At 38.9% G+C, this 23,281-nt stretch overlaps 1 protein-coding gene across 1 annotated transcript in view; it reads right to left on the bottom strand.

Annotated features, from left to right (window-relative positions):
- Positions 1 to 23,118, bottom strand: part of LOC131783576 (dynein axonemal heavy chain 8-like) — a 50,800-nt gene extending 27,682 nt beyond the window's left edge. Inside the window, 40 exon segments of the mRNA XM_059100341.2 lie at positions 605 to 712; positions 847 to 933; positions 1,011 to 1,198; positions 1,331 to 1,429; positions 1,751 to 2,003; positions 2,502 to 2,726; positions 3,078 to 3,239; positions 3,559 to 3,663; positions 4,067 to 4,169; positions 4,399 to 4,562; positions 4,847 to 5,000; positions 5,358 to 5,557; positions 6,020 to 6,260; positions 6,896 to 7,134; positions 7,637 to 7,699; positions 7,801 to 7,914; positions 8,352 to 8,456; positions 8,861 to 9,096; positions 9,221 to 9,353; positions 10,490 to 10,677; positions 10,793 to 10,976; positions 11,551 to 11,668; positions 12,150 to 12,508; positions 12,906 to 13,142; positions 13,836 to 13,916; positions 14,352 to 14,539; positions 15,102 to 15,357; positions 15,635 to 15,734; positions 15,988 to 16,064; positions 16,135 to 16,332; positions 16,626 to 16,874; positions 17,492 to 17,599; positions 17,900 to 18,013; positions 18,513 to 18,689; positions 19,339 to 19,502; positions 20,088 to 20,283; positions 20,816 to 20,964; positions 21,128 to 21,218; positions 22,446 to 22,580; positions 22,815 to 23,118. Coding sequence (XP_058956324.2) covers positions 605 to 712; positions 847 to 933; positions 1,011 to 1,198; positions 1,331 to 1,429; positions 1,751 to 2,003; positions 2,502 to 2,726; positions 3,078 to 3,239; positions 3,559 to 3,663; positions 4,067 to 4,169; positions 4,399 to 4,562; positions 4,847 to 5,000; positions 5,358 to 5,557; positions 6,020 to 6,260; positions 6,896 to 7,134; positions 7,637 to 7,699; positions 7,801 to 7,914; positions 8,352 to 8,456; positions 8,861 to 9,096; positions 9,221 to 9,353; positions 10,490 to 10,677; positions 10,793 to 10,976; positions 11,551 to 11,668; positions 12,150 to 12,508; positions 12,906 to 13,142; positions 13,836 to 13,916; positions 14,352 to 14,539; positions 15,102 to 15,357; positions 15,635 to 15,734; positions 15,988 to 16,064; positions 16,135 to 16,332; positions 16,626 to 16,874; positions 17,492 to 17,599; positions 17,900 to 18,013; positions 18,513 to 18,689; positions 19,339 to 19,502; positions 20,088 to 20,283; positions 20,816 to 20,964; positions 21,128 to 21,218; positions 22,446 to 22,580; positions 22,815 to 22,985 — 6,519 coding nt within the window. The 5' untranslated portion in view covers positions 22,986 to 23,118.
- Positions 23,119 to 23,281: the final 163 nt, after the last annotated feature.

Below are 23,281 nucleotides of genomic sequence, written 5' to 3'. Positions count from 1 at the left end.
ACCATTTTCACTAGGCCAGCCGAAAATAAAGTGTTATGGATAATACCTGTAAAGATAAATATCTCGAAATTTCTAGAACGCTTTGTCATGCTGACATACATACCATGGAACCTTCTAGAACATTTTATTAGGTCACGCATTTATAATGTAACTAACCAAAATAGTTGTTTTGTAAGCTTCCGGAGTGTTTTGGAATACTTTGTAAATGTATATAGGGACTCAGTCGTATAGTACTTGTAGTTGCTGTTGTCGGGGGTGACCGACTGTTTGGAAAGCTATTCTGAGAGAGAGTTACTGTGAAAATTGTTTATTAAAGGAGCTATGGAGAAAACTATGAGTTTGTGTCAGTGATGAGCTAGGATAGAGACTGTAGCAGGCTAAAATAAGTTTGGTGAGGATAATTACTGTATTGTCTTTTGGAGTCGCTCCTTATAAAGAACAATACACGTTGTTCAACAAAGTAGTTAACCTTGTAGGATTGTAGTGTTCTCTCTGTCGGTTACAGGCGTCTGCTGCTAGAGAAAAGATTTAAATGAACTCTTCTTCTCCCTAAACATATCCACACACAGAGAATCTACATTTTTTTCAATAACGTTACACGAACCTGTTTGCTGAGCTGCTCTTCGCACAGTTTGTAGAGCGTAAAGAATTTCTGAGCCAGAATGACATTTTCAATAAAACCGCAACTGGCTAGTTTCACCCTCATTATAATCTGAAATAAGAAGTACTTTTAAGTTATAAATAAACCCTTTCACGACTGGAATATTAAAATATTACAACAAATACAAATTCACTTCTTTTAAACAAAGAGAAAAACAAACCGACACAACAAATTGAATTGAGAACCTGTCTGTCGGGAACCATCATGGCGACAGTGCGAAACTGGACTTTGAGATTCTCTGGCAACTCCTGACGGCCTGCGTATCCCGGATTCTACAAAAAAGGCATGTTGAGTCAATAATCACAAGAACTCTGACAAAACAGTGACGAAATCCAATTTGCTCACTTACCATGGTTAGAAAAATACCAAACTCTGGGTTAAGATCTACAACATCTCCATCGCTGAATACAAACTGCTTCTTTCGGTCCTTCTTAGCTGTTAGGACGATGTAGATTTGTTGTGCGGCAACTGATAACACAGGAAGTTCAATGCGGTTGAACTCATCGAAACAACCCCAGCTTCCAGACTGTGCTAAACCTATATAAAAAAAAGAATCGCAATTAGTTCAAAACGTCTGGCGTGATGACAGATTTACTACCATTGTCTAACTTAACTTTGATTGCATTTCTCGAGCAGGTTTGTTCATAATATCGATATGATTGATTTTACCTTTGTAAATGCGACCCAAGCCTCTGAAGTCCATCTGATCAGAGCAGTTAAAAACGACCACGTACTTTCCAAGAGCCTTTCCCATGTCTTTAGTTGTCTCTAGAACAAACCAAGCAATTTCCAATTGATAACAAGTAGAATGGTTAGCGTGATAACTACGGTATAAAGCAATTATACGAAACCATATTCAGAAAATAGGCTTTCATGGTGCTGACGCAGTTCCACAACAAAAATTTCATTATAGTCTGACAATTCCTGGGGGCAACACGAGCCTCCAAAACCAAAGCAGGAGCATTTTAGCACTCAGATTTTCAGAAGAATATTTTAAGAGGTGGCTCTCAATAAAAATCGAGGAGTGTATCGTGTTATTGTATCTTTAAACCAAATCTTAAAAACGTAAGGTTGCGACAGCACTCTTACCAGTCTTGCCAGTACCAGCAGGTCCAGCGGGCGCACCACCCATAGACATGCCCAGTGCCTGAGCAAGTGTTATGTAACATCTGTCCGTGAGGGGAGTGATGACGAGCCTGTCTGTGCAGCCCAGGAACTCGTTCTGATAACTGAAGTCAACGTCTGTGATGGAGATAATACAATCATCGATGTCTTCCTTGAAGTAGAAGCGAGATTGTTTCAGCCACTCGAAGTCTGTCACTGAGCGGATGTGCATCTTGACCTGCGATAACAATGAAGGAAAGTAGCAAAAGTCGGTCAGTGTGCATGCATTTTACTGACAACTGAACATTCAGAGATTTGCCACTTGGATAACAGCAGTATGGACATACACACCGTGTGTTATTTGAATTTTAGAAAAAAGTACTTAAATGGTAATTAATTAGAAAAGTACTTAGAAAAAGAGGATGCGTGATTTTGGAAAGCCCATGTTGATTGTATTTTACCAAATAATCACTAAAGACTATTTAACCTTTAAAATAATTTACCATAAAGAGTTCTTCAAACTCAGTGTCTTAATTACATCATCTCGCTATTTGAGAACTGATTATGAACAAATTTTGTGTTTCACACTGCAATTGACAGGTTACCCGTGAAACATGCCATTTCAGCAACACTTCTTGCTCTAACAAGTTGACTTGTGACAAACCTTTCTGTAACCTTACAGAGAAGCGGAAGACATGGATGTTTTAACGAAATACACAAAAAGAGGAAATCGTACCAAATCATCAAAGATGTCTCTCTGATGTACGTGAATCGTGACAAATGTCTCAAACTTGGTCCTCTCCATCTTGGTCAGTTCCTGAGTCGTAACCTCAATCAGTGAGTTCAACAGATTCAAGAACTTCTGGTTCGTCGTGGCCATAACTTTTTTGTCCGATCGCGCATTCTTAAGCGCTTCTTCGGCATCTCTGGTCCAGATCATTTGAATGCCTAATAAGCCAACCTACCCACCAGCAAAGAACACAATGTAATATCACCGTATCTGTAATAGCTAAGCATAACACCAACTGAGATCTCCAGTAATAAGCTATTAAAATGTGCAGCGACATCAAAGATTTAAAGAAGATCATGCAGCTGAAGAATAGGATGATGGATATCCAGCAAGACGCCCAAAAACAGTTAGAAAGTTTATAGCAATTTTTACTAGGATGTTAAGGGATGACCAGTCTTTAAGCATTGTTCTATAGCTGGAATTTTCCCCAATTTCGCACGCTGTCATGGGTTGCTTTGGAGTCACAAGCGTCAAAACTCCACAGTAGCACATATAAAATGGTAGGAAGTCATAGAGACGTACCTGCGATGGAAACTGACCCAAGAAGCTCATGAGCTGAAAGCCACCGTCGTTGATGGCGTGATAGGCATCTCTGATAACTGCATGGAGTGAGTGCATAGCTTGATTGAGCAGTTCCCCTAACCACAACTCCACATTTCCTTTTGCCATGACGGGTGATTCCAGCTGTTGACGGGCAGTTATTGAGTGTTACGATCGAACTTCTGAAATAGCCCAACTTCCTTCCTAGCTGCTCAGAGCAGTTTTCGACGCATTTCCCAAAGTAACCCGCGTCTGCATTTATTTTCTTTTCTATGCTATTTAATGGTCTGGAAAACTTGAGTTACCCTCTTAGCCAAGCAAAGAATGGTCACAGATGTCCACTTTGATTTTCATTTAGTTCTCTGTGTGGTTCACTTTTGATGCTATTGATCACTATAATTAGTTTGGTTTTGTTTTGCAACCTTAAATCAACAAGTGTCCTTTAGAGCCAGGCCATCCATACCTGTACAGTCTCTCCCTCGGATGAGATGATGGCTAAGATCCTATCATAATCCTTCTCATGGAATGCCACGTTTTTCACGTTATCAAACACGTTCAGTAAATGCGCCTGCAATATAGAAAAATAAATATCGGGCATGAATAAAGTAAAAGCAAATTTAGCAGCAGATAAAGATGGGGTATATTTAAAGCTAAGTGTAGACAAAAATACGCGATTTTATCCGTTTTGCTCGCTACGTTCAGGCATGGGCTTAGAAAAGCTGCGCCACCTAGCTTCTCAACCAACCAGATGAAAAACCAAAGTAATCCTATTCTCAATTCAGTCACTTGCTCTTTCCGACCCCAAAAGTCGGTTACATGTGTTTAATATGGGTTCTTAATGCCGCCTAATGACAAATATTATTGTTTGCGTACATGTTATGCCTATTTCAGTTTTTCTGTCACGACGATTCATCGAAAAGCGCTCTATGTTACTTCCATGATTCGTAAAAGAACAGAGTTGTACACCAAACCTGTATGGTGTGTGAGTCACTGGCTTGTCCCAAAATTTCCAAAAGCGCTGGATCAGAGACAAAGAAGAAACGGGGAAACACAAGTCGTTTCTTTTCCAGATAACTGCATGAAAACAAATAAGAAATGTTTGGTCAACAAAAGTACATACAATACACTCGAAATTTAGTCAGTTTATTAAAAACCATTTTCCTGAGAGCAACGCAGACAAATTTCCCTCACCTCCACCAATGATTCAACAGCAAATAGCGCATTTGAGAAATACAACCCTCAGTATTCCTTGCTACTAGTATTTGATACTCAGGAAATGAAAATCAAAAGACTAATATCTTACCCAGTAAGCGATTTTTGACAAAGCTCCAATTGTTCCAGTAAGTGAGGTAACAGCTGACCAAGAGTGTCGTCACCCACACAGCATTGAACCACGTTAGGTGTCTCATGCGCACGCGTCAAGATCTTCACCCAAGACTTGTCAATGTTGGCAAATCGCTTGGCTTCCTAAAAGCAAAGTAAGAGAGCTCATAACAGTCAGCCGATTAACAGAACAGTTTTAAACGCTGACACTCGCTTGCAGGTCAGTTGGCGTTTTGTTGTAAACGTCTATGAATAGGACCACATACCAAGACAGGGTCCGAAATAACCACCGAATTCAAGATAGTGCAACATAATATTTGCTATATAAACTAGGAGTTGCTGCTCCTCAACAGCATTTAATTCCCTGCAATTGATGAGAAATTTATTTTCCTTTGAAATAAAGACCTTTACACCAGCTGAAATTATACCTGTGGTAGTTGTTTTGCGATATCTCCACCTACAAATACAGCCTCTAGGTAGACCCACAAGTTTTGCACTATCATCCAGTTCTCGATGATGTCTGAAGTGTTGGATAGCTTCTGAACCCAGCCTTGGATATCCTTCTTGAACGGTGCATTGTATCTAAACAGAAAAGAGTTAAATACCGTCGACTGAAGGGAAATTTTCATCAACAAATACCATGTGCCAGAGAGTTTGATATAGATTTCTTTAAACCAACTTACGCAAATTTCACAACTTCTCTGCTGGTAGCAATATTTCTTTAAGATCCTTATTCAACGTAAATGTATTGTACTGTTAATAACATAAAGCAAGTCCTACGTGTTACGTAAACAAAATCACACTTTCCGTTAAGCCGGGTTAGGGTGGACGAAGTTCTGAGAATTCTATTTTTTTTTTTTTAATGAAACATTTTATGTTCATTTTAAAATAGTAGGTTAAACGCAACACGAAACCTAATCAGCTCGATTTTCAAATTACCTGTTGCTTAACAGAGAACCCAACACCATGAGGCTGTCTTCCAGTAGTGAGATAATCTCAGCTGTTTCACCTCCTTTCAGCAGCAACTCTCCACGGTTCTTGAATCCTGCGAAGCTGAACATTTGAGATTTCCATTCCGCTACAACCTGGCTCAGCTTGGCCTCAATGTCCTTCTCCTTCACGGCTGAGATGCAAATGTCCTAAAACAAATAACTTAAAATAAGAACTCAAACTCTACTGAAGGAGTCCAACTCTTGGGCATTAAGACTGTTTAAGAACTCTTCTGTTTCTTTTTTGATCAAACTGATCAAACTTGAGTGACCGAGTTCCCCCCAGTCAAAGTAACTTTTTAATAAATCAAAGTTTAAACGCCTTCAGTGATGCCTTCCGGAATAAATTTTAACCAGATACCAGCGGTCTATCGTCGCTTACGTGTATTGTTAAGGCCTCTTACGGCCGTCTGTTTAGATTAAATTTCCAGGATTTATACGCCCCTTTCGTGGTCACAGCCACTTGGAGAAAAAACATTTTTGAAAGGCGCCACTTTTGACTGAATGACAGTCAAAAAAAGCCATGTGAGATAGTTCTGGAGACTGGGAAAAGACACTTTTTGCACCAAATACATTCATATAAAGTGGTTTGCATACGCATTATTAACGTACCTCAATATCTTCTTTGTTCTCCAACAGGGGAGCTTCCATGATATTCCTCAGCAAAAAGTTCTCCGACTCGACTTCAAATGTGTGTCCTGTAAGGGCAGCTAATCGTTCCCAGTGCCTATCCTTCATGGCTTTGTTCGCCATCAACTCCAGAAGTGGACAGCACTCGTTGAAGTCGTCAATCTTTTTCTTTAGCTCATTAAACGCTTGCCACTCCCTGAGCGCTTTAGGAAGTTTACGGCATCTAACAAATTCGCAAAAGAAACAGGAAGTTAACCCTTTAGCTCCCAGAAGTGATTTACTGGTAACTTCTCCCTGTAATATCCGCACATTATCCAGCCAACAGGTAACGAGAATACGAAGACTTATCAGGAAGAAGTTGTTATCTTGATCTAACACCGAATTCTAATAATTTTTTAAACAAGGAAAGGAGTTTAAAGGTGAAAGGTTACCGCACGGTCATGTCAGTGATCGCGGCTGCTACGCGAGCAAGCTTGGTGGCATGAGGTGAAGACACTTAGCGAGGTTAAAGATCAGTAGCTACTGCCAACTCTCAAAATCAGCCTTTCTCCTTCTACCCCCAGAAGTGATTAAAATCAAAGTTACGAGTACTGATCAGTACTTCACCCAGAAACAGAGGTATTTAGAATGAACAAACCGGCTTAGTTTACACGTCACGACTTTGCAGTGAGTGGAAAAATATAAGACTAAAATAATTTTTGACAATTATTTGAATCTTCGTAATTGAAATCCTCGTAAAACTATTCAATTAGAATCTGTCGTCTCCTCTTTTTCCGGAAATTTTCAGGATTTTCGGACCACGAATTCTCAACTCTTTTTGAACACTCCTACACGTTTATCCAAATGATAATGACAGACCTGTTTTGAAAGTCAAGCAGTTCATTATTGATCTTCTCAATGTCGACTTCAATCCACAGAATATCATAGTAGCCGTTGACACCATCAATAACAGCATTGTACAGTCCATACAGTTTCTGCAGCAATCCCAGTTCCTTCTTGGTGCGAACCAATTCAGGATATTCAGTTACAGTGAGGCCAAACAATTGTTCGCCGCCGGAGTAGGTGGTGTATTTACGCCACAGTTCATCAAAACGACTCTGAAAATTGAAACAATAATTATGATTGGAAAAGTTTAATCATCGTTGCCTCGGCTACACCAATGTCGTAATTTTCTTTTCCGGGAGCCTGATAACTAAAGCACACGGTCTTCCACATTTGAAACTAGAATCAATCCAGTAGTTGGTAATATGATACTCACTACAACTAAGTTGAAATGAGTTCAGGAAAATAACCTTAAAAAATAACTACACACTACTCTTCAAATGGACCAAATACGTATAATTCTACAGTGTGCATCCCACTCAAGATTTTGATTAAATTTCGCATTCATTCCTAAAAAACGTGTTCATCAATGTTCTTAATTACAGCGAAACTGTTTCCATTGCTGCCATGTCTCGTGGTTTCTACTTCTTCTCTTTTCGTTCGAAGTGCACCAATCGAAATGGAGTATAGTGCAGTTGCCGCTCCCGCAGTTACTGGTTAATAAGCTTGTAGCACCTCTCTGAGCTGTTCTTTTACGTATTTCATTAAGACCATCACCTGGAAGGTATTGAGTCTGTCACTGGCCTCTTGAGGAGTAATACCACTCACCATCGGCCCAATCTGAAACCCGTAAGCACCAGGCATAAGTGACAACAAAGAAACCGAAAAAAAAAAAACTCGTCAAAAAGTATTTTTAAATGTTTGTCTGTAGAAATGCACACCTCGCTGTAGTCGCTCATGTAGTTAGAGGAGGCTTCGCGAAAGACCACGACTTTCTCTAGCAGGTCAGCTTTGAACTGGGGCTGAATCTTCACTAAGTGACTTTGTACTTGACCCTGTAAATAACAGAACAATGGTCATCAAAGTACGCAAAAAAGGTACGGTTGTGGCATGCACAGTGGCCAGTCATCGGAGGGTCCCAAAATGAGAATTTGTTCCGACAAAAAAATAAAAGCGCGAATTTAAGCTTGTTTAAAAAGTGTGCTGGCTTTGGAGGGGAAAATGGGTCGAAACAACTTGCTTAAGAAGTAATACACAAGAAGCGGTGTCTCGAAAACATCAATCTTGTAACACTTAAAATAATGATAACGGTCATAACGTTAAAAAAGAAACAATCCAACGCAGCCCAAACGAGTATGACAAGGTTCAAACAGTACTATACTTCACTTTCAACAAATTTCCTACTGTTATTCATTGTAATCGAAAAAAGCCACGTATTGTTTTGCTATGGGTGTACACATATAAATCCGGTATTAGAGGTCTTATCACTCACCGCCTGGGCAAGAAGTTTCTCAAAAGAGTATCTTAGGGTGTCCACGCCTTCTACTTCTTCACGAGAAACGGAAACCTCGAACTTGTTGAGCATGGAATAAGCTTCCTGAAGTTTAACACCGAAAAAAAAGCGAGCATTCAGCCGTAGCTAACAATCAAATGTATCAGTTCAGTTCTAGATAATAGACAACGTCAAAATGTGGTATGAAAATCTAGTTATCACACGAGCTAGTAGATGTTGATTTAACATCACTAATTTGCCTCAATACATTCAACTGATCTAACATTTTTCCACTCTGAAGCATTCTCAAATCAGCAAGTGATTTATGCTGAGCTTTTCTTGGAAAAGTTTGGCAAACCCTTTTCAAAACGAAGCTCTTATTGACAAAACAAAGAAAATAATATTTCTGAGACGTCTGTCGCATGTCTGTATTACGACAGATCACAAGCAACGATCAATCCCAGAGAGTGAACTAATCAATTCATGGTAAATTTGAGTAAATGGAGTACCTCTATAGGACCAAGGATCATATCAATTCGAATCTCATTCTGCCTGATATCTTCCAAGGCAGCCATAGCATTCCTGACATCTTCCAAGTCGTTGATCTGTCGGGCGAGCCGCTTGCTGTAATCTGACACAAATTGTGTGATCTCGTCCATGCTATGTTTGTATTTGTTATTGATGCTGTGGCCAAAAAGAAGCTTCCATGCTTTCAGCTCCACTCGTAAGGCGAGCTTAAACGGTTCTGCAGAAAAACGTAGGGAAATCGTACAGTCATTGTAACCAATTTAAAAGTTAGTGCTAATGAGAGGTTTCAGATTGATTATAGAAAACCTAGAACAAAAGGTTCTTATTACAAGCAGTCTAACCTGAGAATAACTCAATAGCTCCGTGACCCACTCTGAAGGAAGGTTCAATGTTTTCAACGTCCTGCTCTATAACCTGATATTTCAAGATCTCGGATTTGAATTCTGACAAAATTGGATCCGAAGCAACGAAATCCTACGAAGGAAGAGTATCCAATTCAGTCAGCATCATTCACCTCTTACGCACCAATCGTATCTCACGGGATTCGGGGTTCTTGTCACTACCATAAGGCTTTCAGTATGTGCTGAAAATTACGCCACACTGTTACTTATACTAGATTATCCACACAGTTAGAACAGGTCTACGGGTTGCAAGCCTTCAACTGCACCAGGTCCGCGTTTCTCGAAAGTCCCTGTAACCTAACGGGCCCTTTAAGCTGTTCTCTTTTCCTTCAAGATGAGTGTTTCAAAAGTTTTGTAGAATTATTCTATAAAATCATCAATTAAAGAAAGCAGATGAACTGGTTGGGATATTTTGGGAGACTCTTTCTCTTCTCTTAACGGCCTCCAACCAAAAGTCATTTCGTAAAAAGACGCTTTAAACAGCTCATGAAGGCGAAAAAATACCACAAATGCGTCGATTAACATTTCATTTAACATTATTGAGACATAAAGACTGAGATGTAATTAAGATATGCAATTTTCAGAGCTTTATTCCTAACTCTCATAGATTTTGTTCGTCTCATGTCAACAATAACCACAAACACATAGTGTGGTCTGCCTATGCCAGGACTTTCGAGAAGTGCGAAGTGGATTAATTACTTTAAAATGACGAAGTTTGATGTTTCTGAAGTGTCACAAGAGAGTTTTTCTATTTCCAATTTTTCCTCTCCTTTGCTGACAATAGTGTGCCCGACTTAGCTTCAGAAAATTATATACGATGGCTTATCAAGGAACAGGTACTCGCCAGTATTTTATTCTCTTCCTTAACGTGGGCATGATATGCTCGGAGAAGGAAAAAAAACAATATACTAATAAGCATATATCAATATCTCAGTGACGGCAGCCAAAAGTTTCTCTAACGTTTGGAATCTATGAGTGAAACATCCCTGGAGCGTGTGCCTGAATCCCATACGCCGATTTAATTAATTGCACAGATGGTAACGATTCTTGACGAGACGAATCCACTCGACCAGCATCAAGAGAAATGAGGGGACTATGTCCTGGAGGTTTTCCTATATTTAGAGTTAAGCTAATTGTGCGATAAACTTAAGCGCAGATGTGACAAGAATGATTAGTTTTAGAACGACCTTGATGCAAACGCGTACTTACAGCTACAGTCTTTTCTTTGTCTTCATCCCACACGTGGTGAAACTGTGTGAACGAGTCAAGACATGTCATCACCTCAGCCTTGGTGGAACTGATCACTGAAGTAAGTACCATCAGCAGTTTAGTAATGTCTTTGTGCTCTGCAACGCTCTTGTAGTAGTTCTTAAGTTTGGATGCTGGAATCTCCTCCGCTGCATGCAAAACCAAACATACCTTAACACCTTCATTGAAATACACAGAGACGATCACTCCTGACATATCTAAGCTGAGACACGCCCGGTATTAAAATTTAAACAGGACACTTACTGGAATCATTAGCTCGAACTGTCCGTTTAATGTGCCCAAGAGCACCATCGTCCTGTGCAGAACTAGTTTCCGTGCATTTAAACCTCTTCTGCCCCCACTGGGCCACAGACCGAGTAACATCCAGCACCGCTTGGGTTGCTTTGTTAAGGGCCTGTTGGACATCGTCCAGGGTGGGTTGTACAACCTGTGCGGAGAGATAAGGGTGGTGTGAAATATTTCTTCTAATAATTAAGACGAAGTTCATATTAACAGTTAACTTTGACATCTACAAGCTCATAAAAGATCACACTGCAATTTAGGTTAATTTTTTTCACAATTCTTTTCTCCAGTGCTACTGAAGGAAACAACGCAATGAGGCAGTGGTAAATAATAATGACTGGTCGAATTTCCCAATAAATTAGACTGTAATAAATTAGTTGGACCAATTATTATAACAATTATGTTCATCGCTGACTAGGAACAGTTCGCGTTCAGACGGCTGATTGCAAGAAGGAAAATACAAATCATTTCGGCACATTAATCTACTACCATTACAGCGATCATAGCGTACTGGATCATATGTTCCCCCTGAAATATTGGATCTTTCAAGGATACACTAAAATAAGCAAACTATCACTCCTCAACGGCCAAATGTCGTTTTTATTCACGTGGTTTTGATTCCATATCGCACTTTCACTCGTGTTAACGCGCCAGTTCCGAACGATTATGCGAACTCGTAAAAAAAACCATGGTATCAAGGTTCGATAATCAATATTTACCACAAGTGGAATGACCAGAGAAATATCTGCCTTGAAAAAAGGAGCCTTGTTATAAGTGTTTGCGGGCAAATCACTGGACAGCGAAAACGTCCCCTTACCATATGTTGAGCGTGTTGTACTACAGAAAAAATAAAAAGGTGAATCATGAAACAAAGACAATAGATTTAACATCAGTAAAATCATCCCAGTAAACCTAACAAGGTTCTTACATAATAGATGTTGGCGGTAAAACTATGCTATTACAGTTTAAGCTTTATGCCGTCGTGAAACAAGCATGTAAAGTCATCATTCGCCGGCGTACGATAAATTGAAAAGGAAGATTTTAAAGGGTCTTAAAAGGTTCTTATTTTCTTAAGAAATATGCGCCTATAATCACGCAAACTCAAAACTACAATACAAGAGCAAAATGTTGCTTCAAACGGGTTTATTTTCTTCGCATTCCGTATTCCGAATTGTTCGGTAACACTGCTTGTCACACTATTCGACTCGTTTAACATGACACTTTCGAGACGTCTCAAATAAGGAACAAACAGTACTGAGGCTGCAGCAGAGAATTGTACATACTAAGAAGAATATAAAATAATTTTGATTAAACTTACTTGGTACAAAACAGTCTGCGTTTCAAACCATCCAGAGCGTTCCTTGTGGCTCGTAAAAGAGCCTCAAAATTGCGGTGATTAAAATACAAAATCACCTCATCAATTTCTTCATCGATAGTTTTCTCATCCGGTACTTTGGGTGTCCTTTCTCTCTGCCCCTCTTTGTTGTTCTCTCCGCGGCTTTCCAGTTTGCGATCTCTGTCTCTCTCCGAGGGCTTGGCAGACGGAGAACTGGGTCCCAATGCTGAAACACCAATCCTCTCCAAGCTTTCTACGAAAATGCTGGCCAACTCGTGGACAGCCTCTTCGATGCACAAGCTCATATGATCCAGAACCTTTCCAAGAGGCGCGCAGCGTTTCTTAAATGACAAACAAATTCTCTGTTACGATCTAGCATAAATCTTCCAAATGCAATCTCCTCTTTACAGCCATTGGAGGCAAAAGACAGGCGAAAGTGATCGGTCGGGTTTGCATTGTTTTTCTTTTTTCTCGTTTCTTGGATCTGCATGAACTGGTCTTAAAAATCTGACGCCACTAACCCAACCAAAGAAATGCAAAATTGATACAAGTCACCACGCGGTCCTTACGTTCTCCCGCGTATGTATATAATAGTCATGAACAGTCAATCAGGAAATTAAAGCCTTTGTCGATTACACTATAGTCAAGGAGTCCAAGAAGTCCACTTCAAAATCAATGCTTTATTTTGTGGAATTCCTAATAAGTAAAACGTTATTGAAGGTAAATATCATAGTTTACTTGCGTTTCTGTTACGAACTCATCAATGGTCCAAGGGTCGTCACCAGGTAGCTCACAAAACACAGTTTCACTCATCTCTTTCAGGACTGCATCGATGCGTGCATCACGGATATCGTTGACTTGTTTAACCAGCAGATCAACTTCTCGTAACCGGCTGTACACGTTGGAAATGTAAGCAGGTATGTTGAGTGAATTCCAATTTAGCATGGTCACACCAGGACTAATCGCTACCTCCACCTACCAAAAGAAAACATTCAGTTAACGTTTTAGTTTTAAATCTTAAATCTTACTTACAATTGCATTTATTTCCGTGGCAAGCACACTCGTTGAAGGAAGATTATTTTCGATACATGGTCTAGCAAAGAAAAACTTGCCATGTGATTTGGTGCAGTAGAAAACCTCACAAGGGAGATTTCCCTTAAACTCTCAACGATTCCTTGACATGTGTCCACGCTAACTCATCTTCACTAGCAAATTTTGTTCTAAAAAGAACATAGAGGGGACTCTTTACTTCTCAAAGAAGAACGTGTGGTAGTTTGACATCTACACTGCCAAGACAAAGTTGCTTAATTATGGCTACACAAAACTTTCTTTTCAAGGTTTAAGCCCAAAGGCCAAAAGGATTAAACTCAAGCTTACTATAAAGCTAGTTTAAATGTAAAAAAACATTGTTCACTCGTGTTTTCAACTTGTAAGAGAGACTCGCATATATAATAATGACCGCTTTGCCATTAACCTGAGCGTGAAAAGAGTACTGACGAGACTTTGGGTGGGTTTCTACATTATCTAGTAACACTTTCAACATTAGAATGGAATGACTCGTGTACATTCGATTTTCTTTAAACGGGGCAAAATTGACAAAACCAAAAATCAACGTAAATATGTCTCAACATTGTACAACAGAAACTGCAATTAGATTAGTAAACTTACTCTTTGCATGTGGGGTAGCATCAGAGGCATAAAGATATTTGGGATCTTTGCGCGAACTTTCTTGACGTCTTCCAGCATCATCTGTGAATGAAAGGTGCATGTACTATAGAGATTCTGGGTATTTGTCTCGAGACAACCATATTTTCCCTCGTGCTCTTTCATGCTTTTTACAATGATTAAATTCAGTAACATCACTGGAAAGAAAAGCTTTTCCGTTTCATGTCAAGAATTACATTCACCAATGGCTAGTTTTTTTCTCAAATTTTGTCATAGTTTGGATTAAGTGGTAACAGGACTTCGTGCTGTCCAGTTCTGTCAGCAATCATACTCGTATTTAAAAAAATCGGACTCCCGCTTCGTGGTCGTCCGATTTTGTTAATCACTCGTATCAGTTACAAACCAACTTGAATTCCACTCAGTCTTATTACCCTTACAAATCGGGCTGGTGAAAACCAATCACGCTCGAGAACTTTGTCATAGATTTACTTCGATATACTTTTCTGATAAATCACCAACCTTTAGGTTACCATCCGCCGTCTTAATAATATCCCTTCTTAAGAATATCAGACGTGCCGTCTCAGGTATTGGCAGGTTAAGCTTCATCATGTACTCAGTTTCACGGATCAATTGTATCAACTGAGGATCACAGTTTACATACAGCTCGCCCGTATCCGGATGTCGCACTAGCAGTGATGCTTGCAGTCCTAAAAATATGAAATATGAAAAGATCATTTTTCGCTTTCAGAAAATTAATAACACATCTATTTGAACTACGTCATTAACGAGGCACTTATTTCCCACGATGGAACTTAGTATGGCATTTGTTTTTCTCCTTGAAGGCGTACTGACTTTTCGGGTTACTATTCATTCAAGCAACAATGTACTAGGTAGGCAGACAATGGTTTGCAATGTTATTTTTTCCAGTTGAGAGCATTGTAGTCATCCTGTGACCCGTTCAAAAGCTGGGTCTTCCACTTAGCATTTAGTCGACGTAACAACTAAGAGCCATGGAGCCAAAAAAATATGAAAAACTAAAAAAAAAAGACGGAGATTTATTTTCTGTTGCCGCGACCAAAGTTGTATCGTTTGCATGTACTGAGTATCTGAGCAACTGCGCACCTACCCCTCCCCTAACCCAACATTAACCCTAATTTGTTATTAACTGATTGTTGTTGGGTTAGGGGAGAAGTAAGTGTACAGTTGCTCAGATACTTACATTGATCCCAAATGCTGTAGACCGTCACAAACTCTAACATAGCCACACACCTGTTTTGGCTATCTCTACTTGCTTAAGCCAGCCCTTGTGATACAGAATCTCAAACTCGACCAGCACAGTCGCTAATTGATTGAAGTTGCGAATGATTTTATATGCCTCTGGTGTTTTTAAACAGCTTGAGTGCTGCTCAAAGATGTTCATAGGATTCCGTATGCGCCTCATGAGCTGCCGTGCCCAGCTGATGCGACCCGAGATAGGAGGAACATCGCGATGCAAAGGAGGATTTTCACAGTGCCGCTGGTACATCTGCAATACAATTTAAAGCAACCAGTGACACGCATGTCTTGATTAAGGACATACATTTTTTGCCTCGTGCTTTACATGGAGCAGTTTCTACTACGTGTGACAATCAGGACGTTCTTAAACTCTGACACAAACGCCTGATCGTTAGGAAAATTGTCACATGGACTTGATAACGTGGTAAAATAATAAAGCACGAGCAAAGCTGAGCCATAATCATACCTGACCAATAAAGGACAATTTAAATGACAACTTTCCATATCATAGCAATGATGGACCATACCTTGGATATAGCTTCCACTTCCTTGCCAAAGTGATGGAGAAGACTGGCATAACGGTCTTCAATATGTGCCTGCAGACTGGGAATCCCAAGCTTCCCAAATCTGAAAGGCCAAAAATATTAGCTTTTTACTCACTAGAACATTGCTTTCAACCGTTATAAAGGCGACAGTTCGCCTTTACTGTAGTGTTGCCATGAATATCTCGGATCTCTGGTGCGATAGATGAAATTATGTTCACCTTGTCCTTAGGAGGTTTAAAATGATGGGACTCTTTAGCCTGTAAGAGCTAATATTACCACCGACCACCTAGAAATTCTCTAAGGTACGCATATCAGTCATAAGAAAAATTACTCACCTTCCCAGCAGCTCCAAAGACTGTGAGATTGAGACAATCTTTTCAAAGCAGCCACTCATAAACATTTTTAAGTGATTCTGTCAAGATAAAACAGTCAATATTGACGCCTATAATCTATCAAATGAGAAAGGAAAGGGTTTCACAAACCTCAAAGTCGCTGATCTGTCGCCTGAATTCAGTGAAATCCGCCTCAAAATCCGGCTTCCTATGATCCAACGGGTCATACGGCTTTTTCTTCAACGCCGAGTACATTGACTGGAATCTGTTAGATATCGGTTCAATTCCCTCTATCTTAGACTCTGACAGAACAGAATAAGTTTCCAATGCATCCAGCACTTCTATGATCTGCAATAGCAAAATGGAACAGGCTCTAAGATCTAGTCGTTTGATTTGAATTCTTTTATCCTCTCTTCGTTTCACTGCATGATACTTGAGACCCAAAAACCTTGATCTGGAGTCCCAAAGAGCCTAGTATCATTGCACCATGCCTTACCTAAATTATGCTCTGGTCGAAGTTCCATGGAACATAATTTTGAACATTGCTTTATTTAAAAAAATCTTCTAGGATTCCATTCCTCCTCCCTTGGCCTGTTCCACCCAAAGGTTCGTCACTGAAAGGTAACTAAAGCAGGACCCACCTGGTTCAAACGCTTACAAAAGGCGTCAAATTTGCCAAAGATGTACATCTCAGAAAATTCAAATGGTCTCATGGTTGGGTCCTCAGCGATTCGCTTCTTTGTCCGCTGGAAACACTTTTGATATTCTTGGTTTAATCTCAGACAAGCTTTCAGCTTCTCTATCATAGGCTGTCTAGGTTGATCCCAAACACGATTCACACCTCGATCAGTTAAGTAGTTCTTACATGCAGTAACCATTTGATTTGTTACCTGGAAAATAGCAGCAAGAAGAGCATAAATTAGCTTAAGAAGAGATCATGATCATCAATCAAAGAATCGTGATCCAAATCAATTAAATATTTTTTGCTTCCACACTATTGGTATGGACTGAAATAAAAATGTCAAAACTAGGGAAAATACAATAAACATTCCACTGGACATTCTCCTCAATGTGATACATAAGATACTCTTTTAACCCTTTAACTCCCATGAGTGACGAAGACAGAGATTCTCCTTACAATATCAATACAACATCAAGCAAACAAATGATGAGAATAAAGAAAAATATCAATTAGGGGATTAATAAATTAATTCAATCCCAAATTCTCCAAATTATCATCACTAGAACTGCATGGTAGACAGTAAGGAGAATTATTAATGAGATCTTGGGAGTTTAAGGATTAAGTGGCCAATTTTCATTGTCACCTCATTTTATCATAAAACCAAATTATCTTGCAATACCCTTAACTGTTGCAGCACCACAGCTTCTTTAGAAAACTACCCCCTTAATTCAATATGATGAACACCGAAGTTTTGATTTCCCTTTGAATGAAGGTTGCAACCAAAATCTCACACCCACAAGAGCAACATTAAAGTGCCTCAGTTACCTTTATGAAAAGTGATGTCATCCTTTGAGAGGTGTTGCAGTATCTTGATATGCTGTGTATCATCTGTATGGTATTGATTAGTTTAGGAATGCAGTCAATCATGGTAACCTTTGAGGAAAATCACAGTTTCCAAGGTGAGTCAATTTTAGGGTAAACACAGACACTTTTCCAATGACCTATAATAAGGTCTTGTCCTGGGCCCAGTTGTATAAAGGTCAAATGACACTATCCAACAGATAAGTCGTTATCTAGTGGATAAGTGATAACAAAACCTTTGACACTATCCACCAGATAGAGATTTATCAAGCAGGTAGCATTATTTGAACAACCAGGCCTGATGTGCCAATTGGGCACACATGATTCTAAGAAACCAGATGAGGCTCCATTGAAAATAAATTTGTTGCATACCGGGTCTGCATGATAGAGTGGATCACATTCCTTCTCCAATGTGTAGAGGAACTTCACATTATCTTTGGCTTCATTGGCTGCATCTGTAATGCGACAATCCAACTCACGCCAAAACTGCCATCATAGAAATCAACAAAGTAAGATTATTGAGTTACATACCAATATGTGTAAGACACTGCCTAGGATAGGTAAACCTTTGATAGAGTACAAGGCAACCCACAAACATATATCAAATTCTCTTTTGAATTTTCTCTTTAATTACCAGACCCTTTCATACAATAATTTATAGGCAAAACTAACACCAATCTCAACCTAATAACATTTTCTTTATTTTAATGTTTGCTTGTTTTTCTATAGTTCTTGTTGCCTTTTTGAGTCATTATGTTTGGTAAGCACTATTGCCATACTTTGCTTTAGGTCTATAACAATAAATCAAGGTATAGTCTAAGTCCAAACTACATGTTGGTCACTAAGTTTTCTGTAAGTATTTAAATTGACTACTGACAAACCTGCGTCTTTAATAAGCCACAAAAAGGTCAATCAACTGAGTGATCTTCCATGTGATAAAAAACTATATCATTTAAATGTTTGTTGAAAAGATTCAATTTGTTACCTTGAGTGTTTTCGACTTGGCAATAAGCAGTATTTTTATGACTGCACGACACTCAGCACCCTTAATTTGTTCAACAAGTGAGTTGAATTTTGCCATTCTCATCTTCCAGTGTTCCAGTTCTGCCATAGGACCAGTGTCATCTGCCTCCTTCCGCATTTGTTCACTTTCAGCTAACACCTGTGAGACAAAAGCATTACATTTTCATTGTTACATGTGCATCAAACTATGAAACAGGAGGAGAGTTGAGTTCATCCTAGGGCCAAGAGAGTTACAGACTCAGCATTTTCCATGGTTTCCTAACAGTTTCATACTCCCAGGTGAACAGAGGCTCCAAAAGAACACAGCCAGAGCTTAAACCATGCAGACTCTTCTCGACCCAAAAGACCCCTTTCAACAAACCACTGCCTAGGTCTCTTAGACAAAATGAGACAAGGTGAGAGAAATGACTGCTTTGTTTGAATCCTTTTTTCAGAAAAGAGGTGTTTTGTTTATGTCAGCAGACTGAGAGGTATGAGGGAGTTATGACGAATTCTGTATGCTTGAATGTCGCTTACTTCTCCACACTAAAAATGTTTTCTTTTTTCATGACAAATCTACAACATTTACAATGAGTGAAGAAAGCTATTTGATGTGGCATTATGTGGGGATACTGCAATCTAACAGTTATATTCCCCTCAATGAGCACAAAGATTCCTCTTAGTTTTGAGAACCTAAAATAACCAAGTTATCCTCACTGATTCCTTGAGGAAATGCTTGAGACAACTGCAAAAGCGAAGGAAAATAAACATATGAATATCATGTAGAGAAGGCTTGAATAAGAACTAACTTGTTCAATCTGTTTGCACCAGGAGTGTACTAGTTCATCCAGTCCAGTCAGTATATCTTGGTTGTTTGCTATGGCCTGATAGTCAGCTGGACCCTCTAGAGCAGTCACATCAATTAACTCACATGGGTGAAGAGTGATTGCTTCATTAAGTGCTGCATGAGCTCCTGCGATGGACAGATCAGTTAGAGGTTTTTTATACGCTAAACATATTGAGGAAAACTGAAACACGAGGTAGTTTGGCTGGCAAAGGTCACTGACAGTGTAAGCTGCCACACATAGCTAAGAAGATGAAGCCCCTTGGGACATTCATACTCTCTGATTTCTTTATTTATCTATCCTAGTTATTATTAATCTATTCTTTCATTAATTTACATGTATTATCTATTTCTTATTTCATTTGATTAATTCATGTCTATCAGATTGGCATTTATTATGCATGAACTTGCCATAATTATTGCAACCATACATCTGAGATACTAACATGACGTTCTACTGCCTTTTAGTATGGCTGTGGTGGTTTTACATATGAATTTAATTTGAATTTAATATTCATCCTCAAAGGTTGTTGTTAGGTTTTTTTGCCATTCATTTATCTCCTTCCTATCAATTACTGTAAATTAATTTCTTAGTATAATGTCAAACATAACAAGTCAACTACACTCTCTAAGGAAAGGGGTGGTACATAATGAGTAATGTTGAAAAGTGTTACATGGCCTACATTTTGGCATTAAGTATCTCAAATATCCCACCATCAATAAAATGAACAAAGCCATCCAATGACTCAACAAACTGTGCACTGGCTTTTACTCCTTGTGGTGTCTTTTCCAGTTCTCCCCAGCTAGACATGGCTCTAATGGCTGGTATATAAATCTTTGTGAGATGTGTTCTTAGGGCTGGAATAAAGGATCCTGCTTCTCCAGCATTTATCATTCCAAAACATGCCTCCTAAAAAATCAATTACAATTTCCAGAAACAGTTTCTACAGTTTCTGTAAGTTTGTAATGAAGACAAACTGATACTTAAAAATTCATGTATTTTGACATCCTATGAAATGAGAGGATGTACAGTGCACTGACTAAAACCAGGCCCAGCAAGCAAGAATTTAAACCATGAACACTCTTTTATACACTGTTTGTTTTCATCCACATTTCAACTCAGACATTGACCCAATGGTCATTGAAATAACATTTAAATCCTTAAAAAAAAGAAAACTCTTTTAACCCTGCAAAGCCAGAAAACGCTATAAAACTCGGTTTTATGAGTACTCTAATCACATAAACATCACAAGTAAACAAAGAAGCTGAGACCCCATACTGTTTTGTATCTGAAATTTGGCTGAATTTAAAATACTGGAATCTTTAGCTTAAATTTAGCCCTCTTATTTATTTATTTTTTAATCAAACCCCTGCTTCACTGGATATACAATACACTAGAACAAAAAAAAAATTTTTTTCACAAGCTCCAGTTGAGTACTTACATCAGCAATGTTTCTCATCTTAAGCTCTTTATTTGCATCAGCCTTCACACAGTATACTAGGGTCCCAGTCAGTTTCTCTTCAAGACCACTAGTTACTAGCAGCACTGCTACTTTACCAGACTTTACAGTACGAGCTCGTACCTCTGTGTCTTGAAAAACAAAGTCAAACTGTAAGATTAAAAAGGTTTGCTAATTTCAATAGCACCACTTGGTGTAACAAAATAACCTTCTAATAAATCATCTCAGAATTTTATCTCCTGATTTCATTAAATTGCTTTAAAATTTCTAGTAGAGGTCCATGAGAATACTTACGACTTCTTCCCTCATGATCAACCTCCTGATAGAAAAACATTAATGATCTTCTTCCCTTTGGCTTTAAAAAGCTGTTTATCAAGTAAACTGCCTAGAGAAAAAGAGACCAAATCCTTCTTAAGTCATGAAGTTGTTGGTTTGTTTCTCACTGAGTTTTTCCCAGTAGTAATCCTAACTTAGGAAGAAGTTAAATTTCAGTCAAAGTATTGCCCCAATTGTGTTTCTGTCCAAATTCTCATTGTCCACAGCTTTTTTAGTTTTGGGTCATTTTAGCCTCCATTACAGAAACCATCAACACTGAATATATTGACAAAAGAAAAAAAGGGGGAAGGAAGAGGTGTGGGAAGTTACACTTGAAAACAACCACTAAAAATAAGATCAGGACTGTTGAGGAATGGCTGTTACCAAATCTGCTGGAGAACACAAAGATTCCAGCTTAATTTGAAAAAAGATACCACCTTCCACATGAGCCTGTATATGCATGTATTTGTGACCATCACTGCTCTTAAACCTTACTCCACTTAACTATCATTTCACTAAACCTCATGTTGTGAACATGTTGTTTGAACCTGACAATTATTAAGGACCACTAAAACATTCAAGAGGGCAGAGGTAGATTCAGCCCCAGAGAGTGAAAAATCACTCTTTTGAAGTTGATCACACATACATACCTTTTTTTTACCAACATCAGGAGCCCATTACCCAGAGCTTTCAACTTCCATACTTACCCTCTGCGTCAACCCTGTCCCATATCTTTTTATTTTCAGAGGCACCTTCCACAGGGTTTTTCACATGTGTTTACATAATAGCAAATCATAAGAGAGCTGTGGTCATCTATTGTTTATGTCACATGCAGGTAACATGGAAGTATATCAATAATGGCAAAAAGCACGGAAAGTCAGCGTGGAAATTAAAGAACCCATCTCATATCTCAGTTCTAAAACTAAAAAGATATGGGACAGGGTTGACTAAAGGGTGCAATTGGTTTGGAAGCTCTGAGTAATGAGTCCCTGCCAATGTATACTGACAAAAAAAGGAAAAACAACTTTTGATCGACATTTATCTACATAAAGGAGGATATCTGTGACATCGTTTCAATTGGTTGTGTTGCCATGGCAACAACACAAAGAAGCTTACGCATGTACTGTTAAAACCTTTCATTATCCCAACTTAAGCTTTCAAGCGTCAGCGTTTTCATGAAAACCATGGAAACAACATTAAGATACCTGAAATAGAGTACTTTTACCTCTCCTCTCATTTTATTGCGAAAGGAATCACAGGATTAAGGGCAAAATCTTGCGGAAAGAGTTAAATTTACCTCTTCTGAATCAAGTACGAATTCTTCAACTGCAGACACATCCAGATCTACGTAGCCTCCAACGATTCCCATGAGAAATCTGTACTCGTCCGTTATCATTCGTTTCCTTGCTTCACGGTTTTCTCTCACTTTTTGCTGTAGAAAATGGTTCACACGGCTTACAAAAACTTCACAAGCAGGTTAACAAGATTTATAATTTCTTTGATACCTAAGCTTGCTTAAAAGTTGGCAAATGACGAATGGGGGTAAACTGAAATTGAAGCAAAAGAGTAAAAAAAAAGGATTCCCTTCTATTAATTTTTTCCACAAAACGCTCTAAGTAAGTAGTTTTTTCATTCTGTTTTAAGATTTATTTGTTTCGATTCGTACCTGCCTTTCTTTAACAGTTTCGCCAGTCAAGGGATGAGCGAAAAGCGAAGTACCGGTACTACCTTTCAGAGAACTTCGCCTGTTTCTATCAGCTTTTGACCCACCAGAATGCTCCTGGGATGCACCACCGGCACTTTTCTTCGAACCTTTTGAATCCTTGACACTCGGCATTGTTCTAGTGTTCACCCACTTTCAGGGTTCAGCCGTGTTTTGGCAGCTTTTTCTTGGACGCTCTAACAGTTCTGTAAGTTGCAAGCGCTCGGAAAAAACGGCTCAAATCCGACGAATTCCTTTCCTAATTCGAATTGAAAGTAATCATGAAACTATCGCGTTATTTCATATCCATAACAGATTAAAAAAAAAAGGTTACCCCTCAGTATCTTCTAGGTTTTCTCGGAACAAAAATCCTCACTTATCCGCGAAAATTTTTGAACTGCAAATTTGCGTAATAGTTTTTTAACCAATCA

Source organism: Pocillopora verrucosa, chromosome 6 (assembly GCF_036669915.1).
Source record: "Pocillopora verrucosa isolate sample1 chromosome 6, ASM3666991v2, whole genome shotgun sequence".
In the NCBI taxonomy this organism is placed as follows: Eukaryota; Metazoa; Cnidaria; class Anthozoa; order Scleractinia; family Pocilloporidae; genus Pocillopora; species Pocillopora verrucosa.
This window is presented reverse-complemented; position numbering and strand designations above follow the sequence as displayed.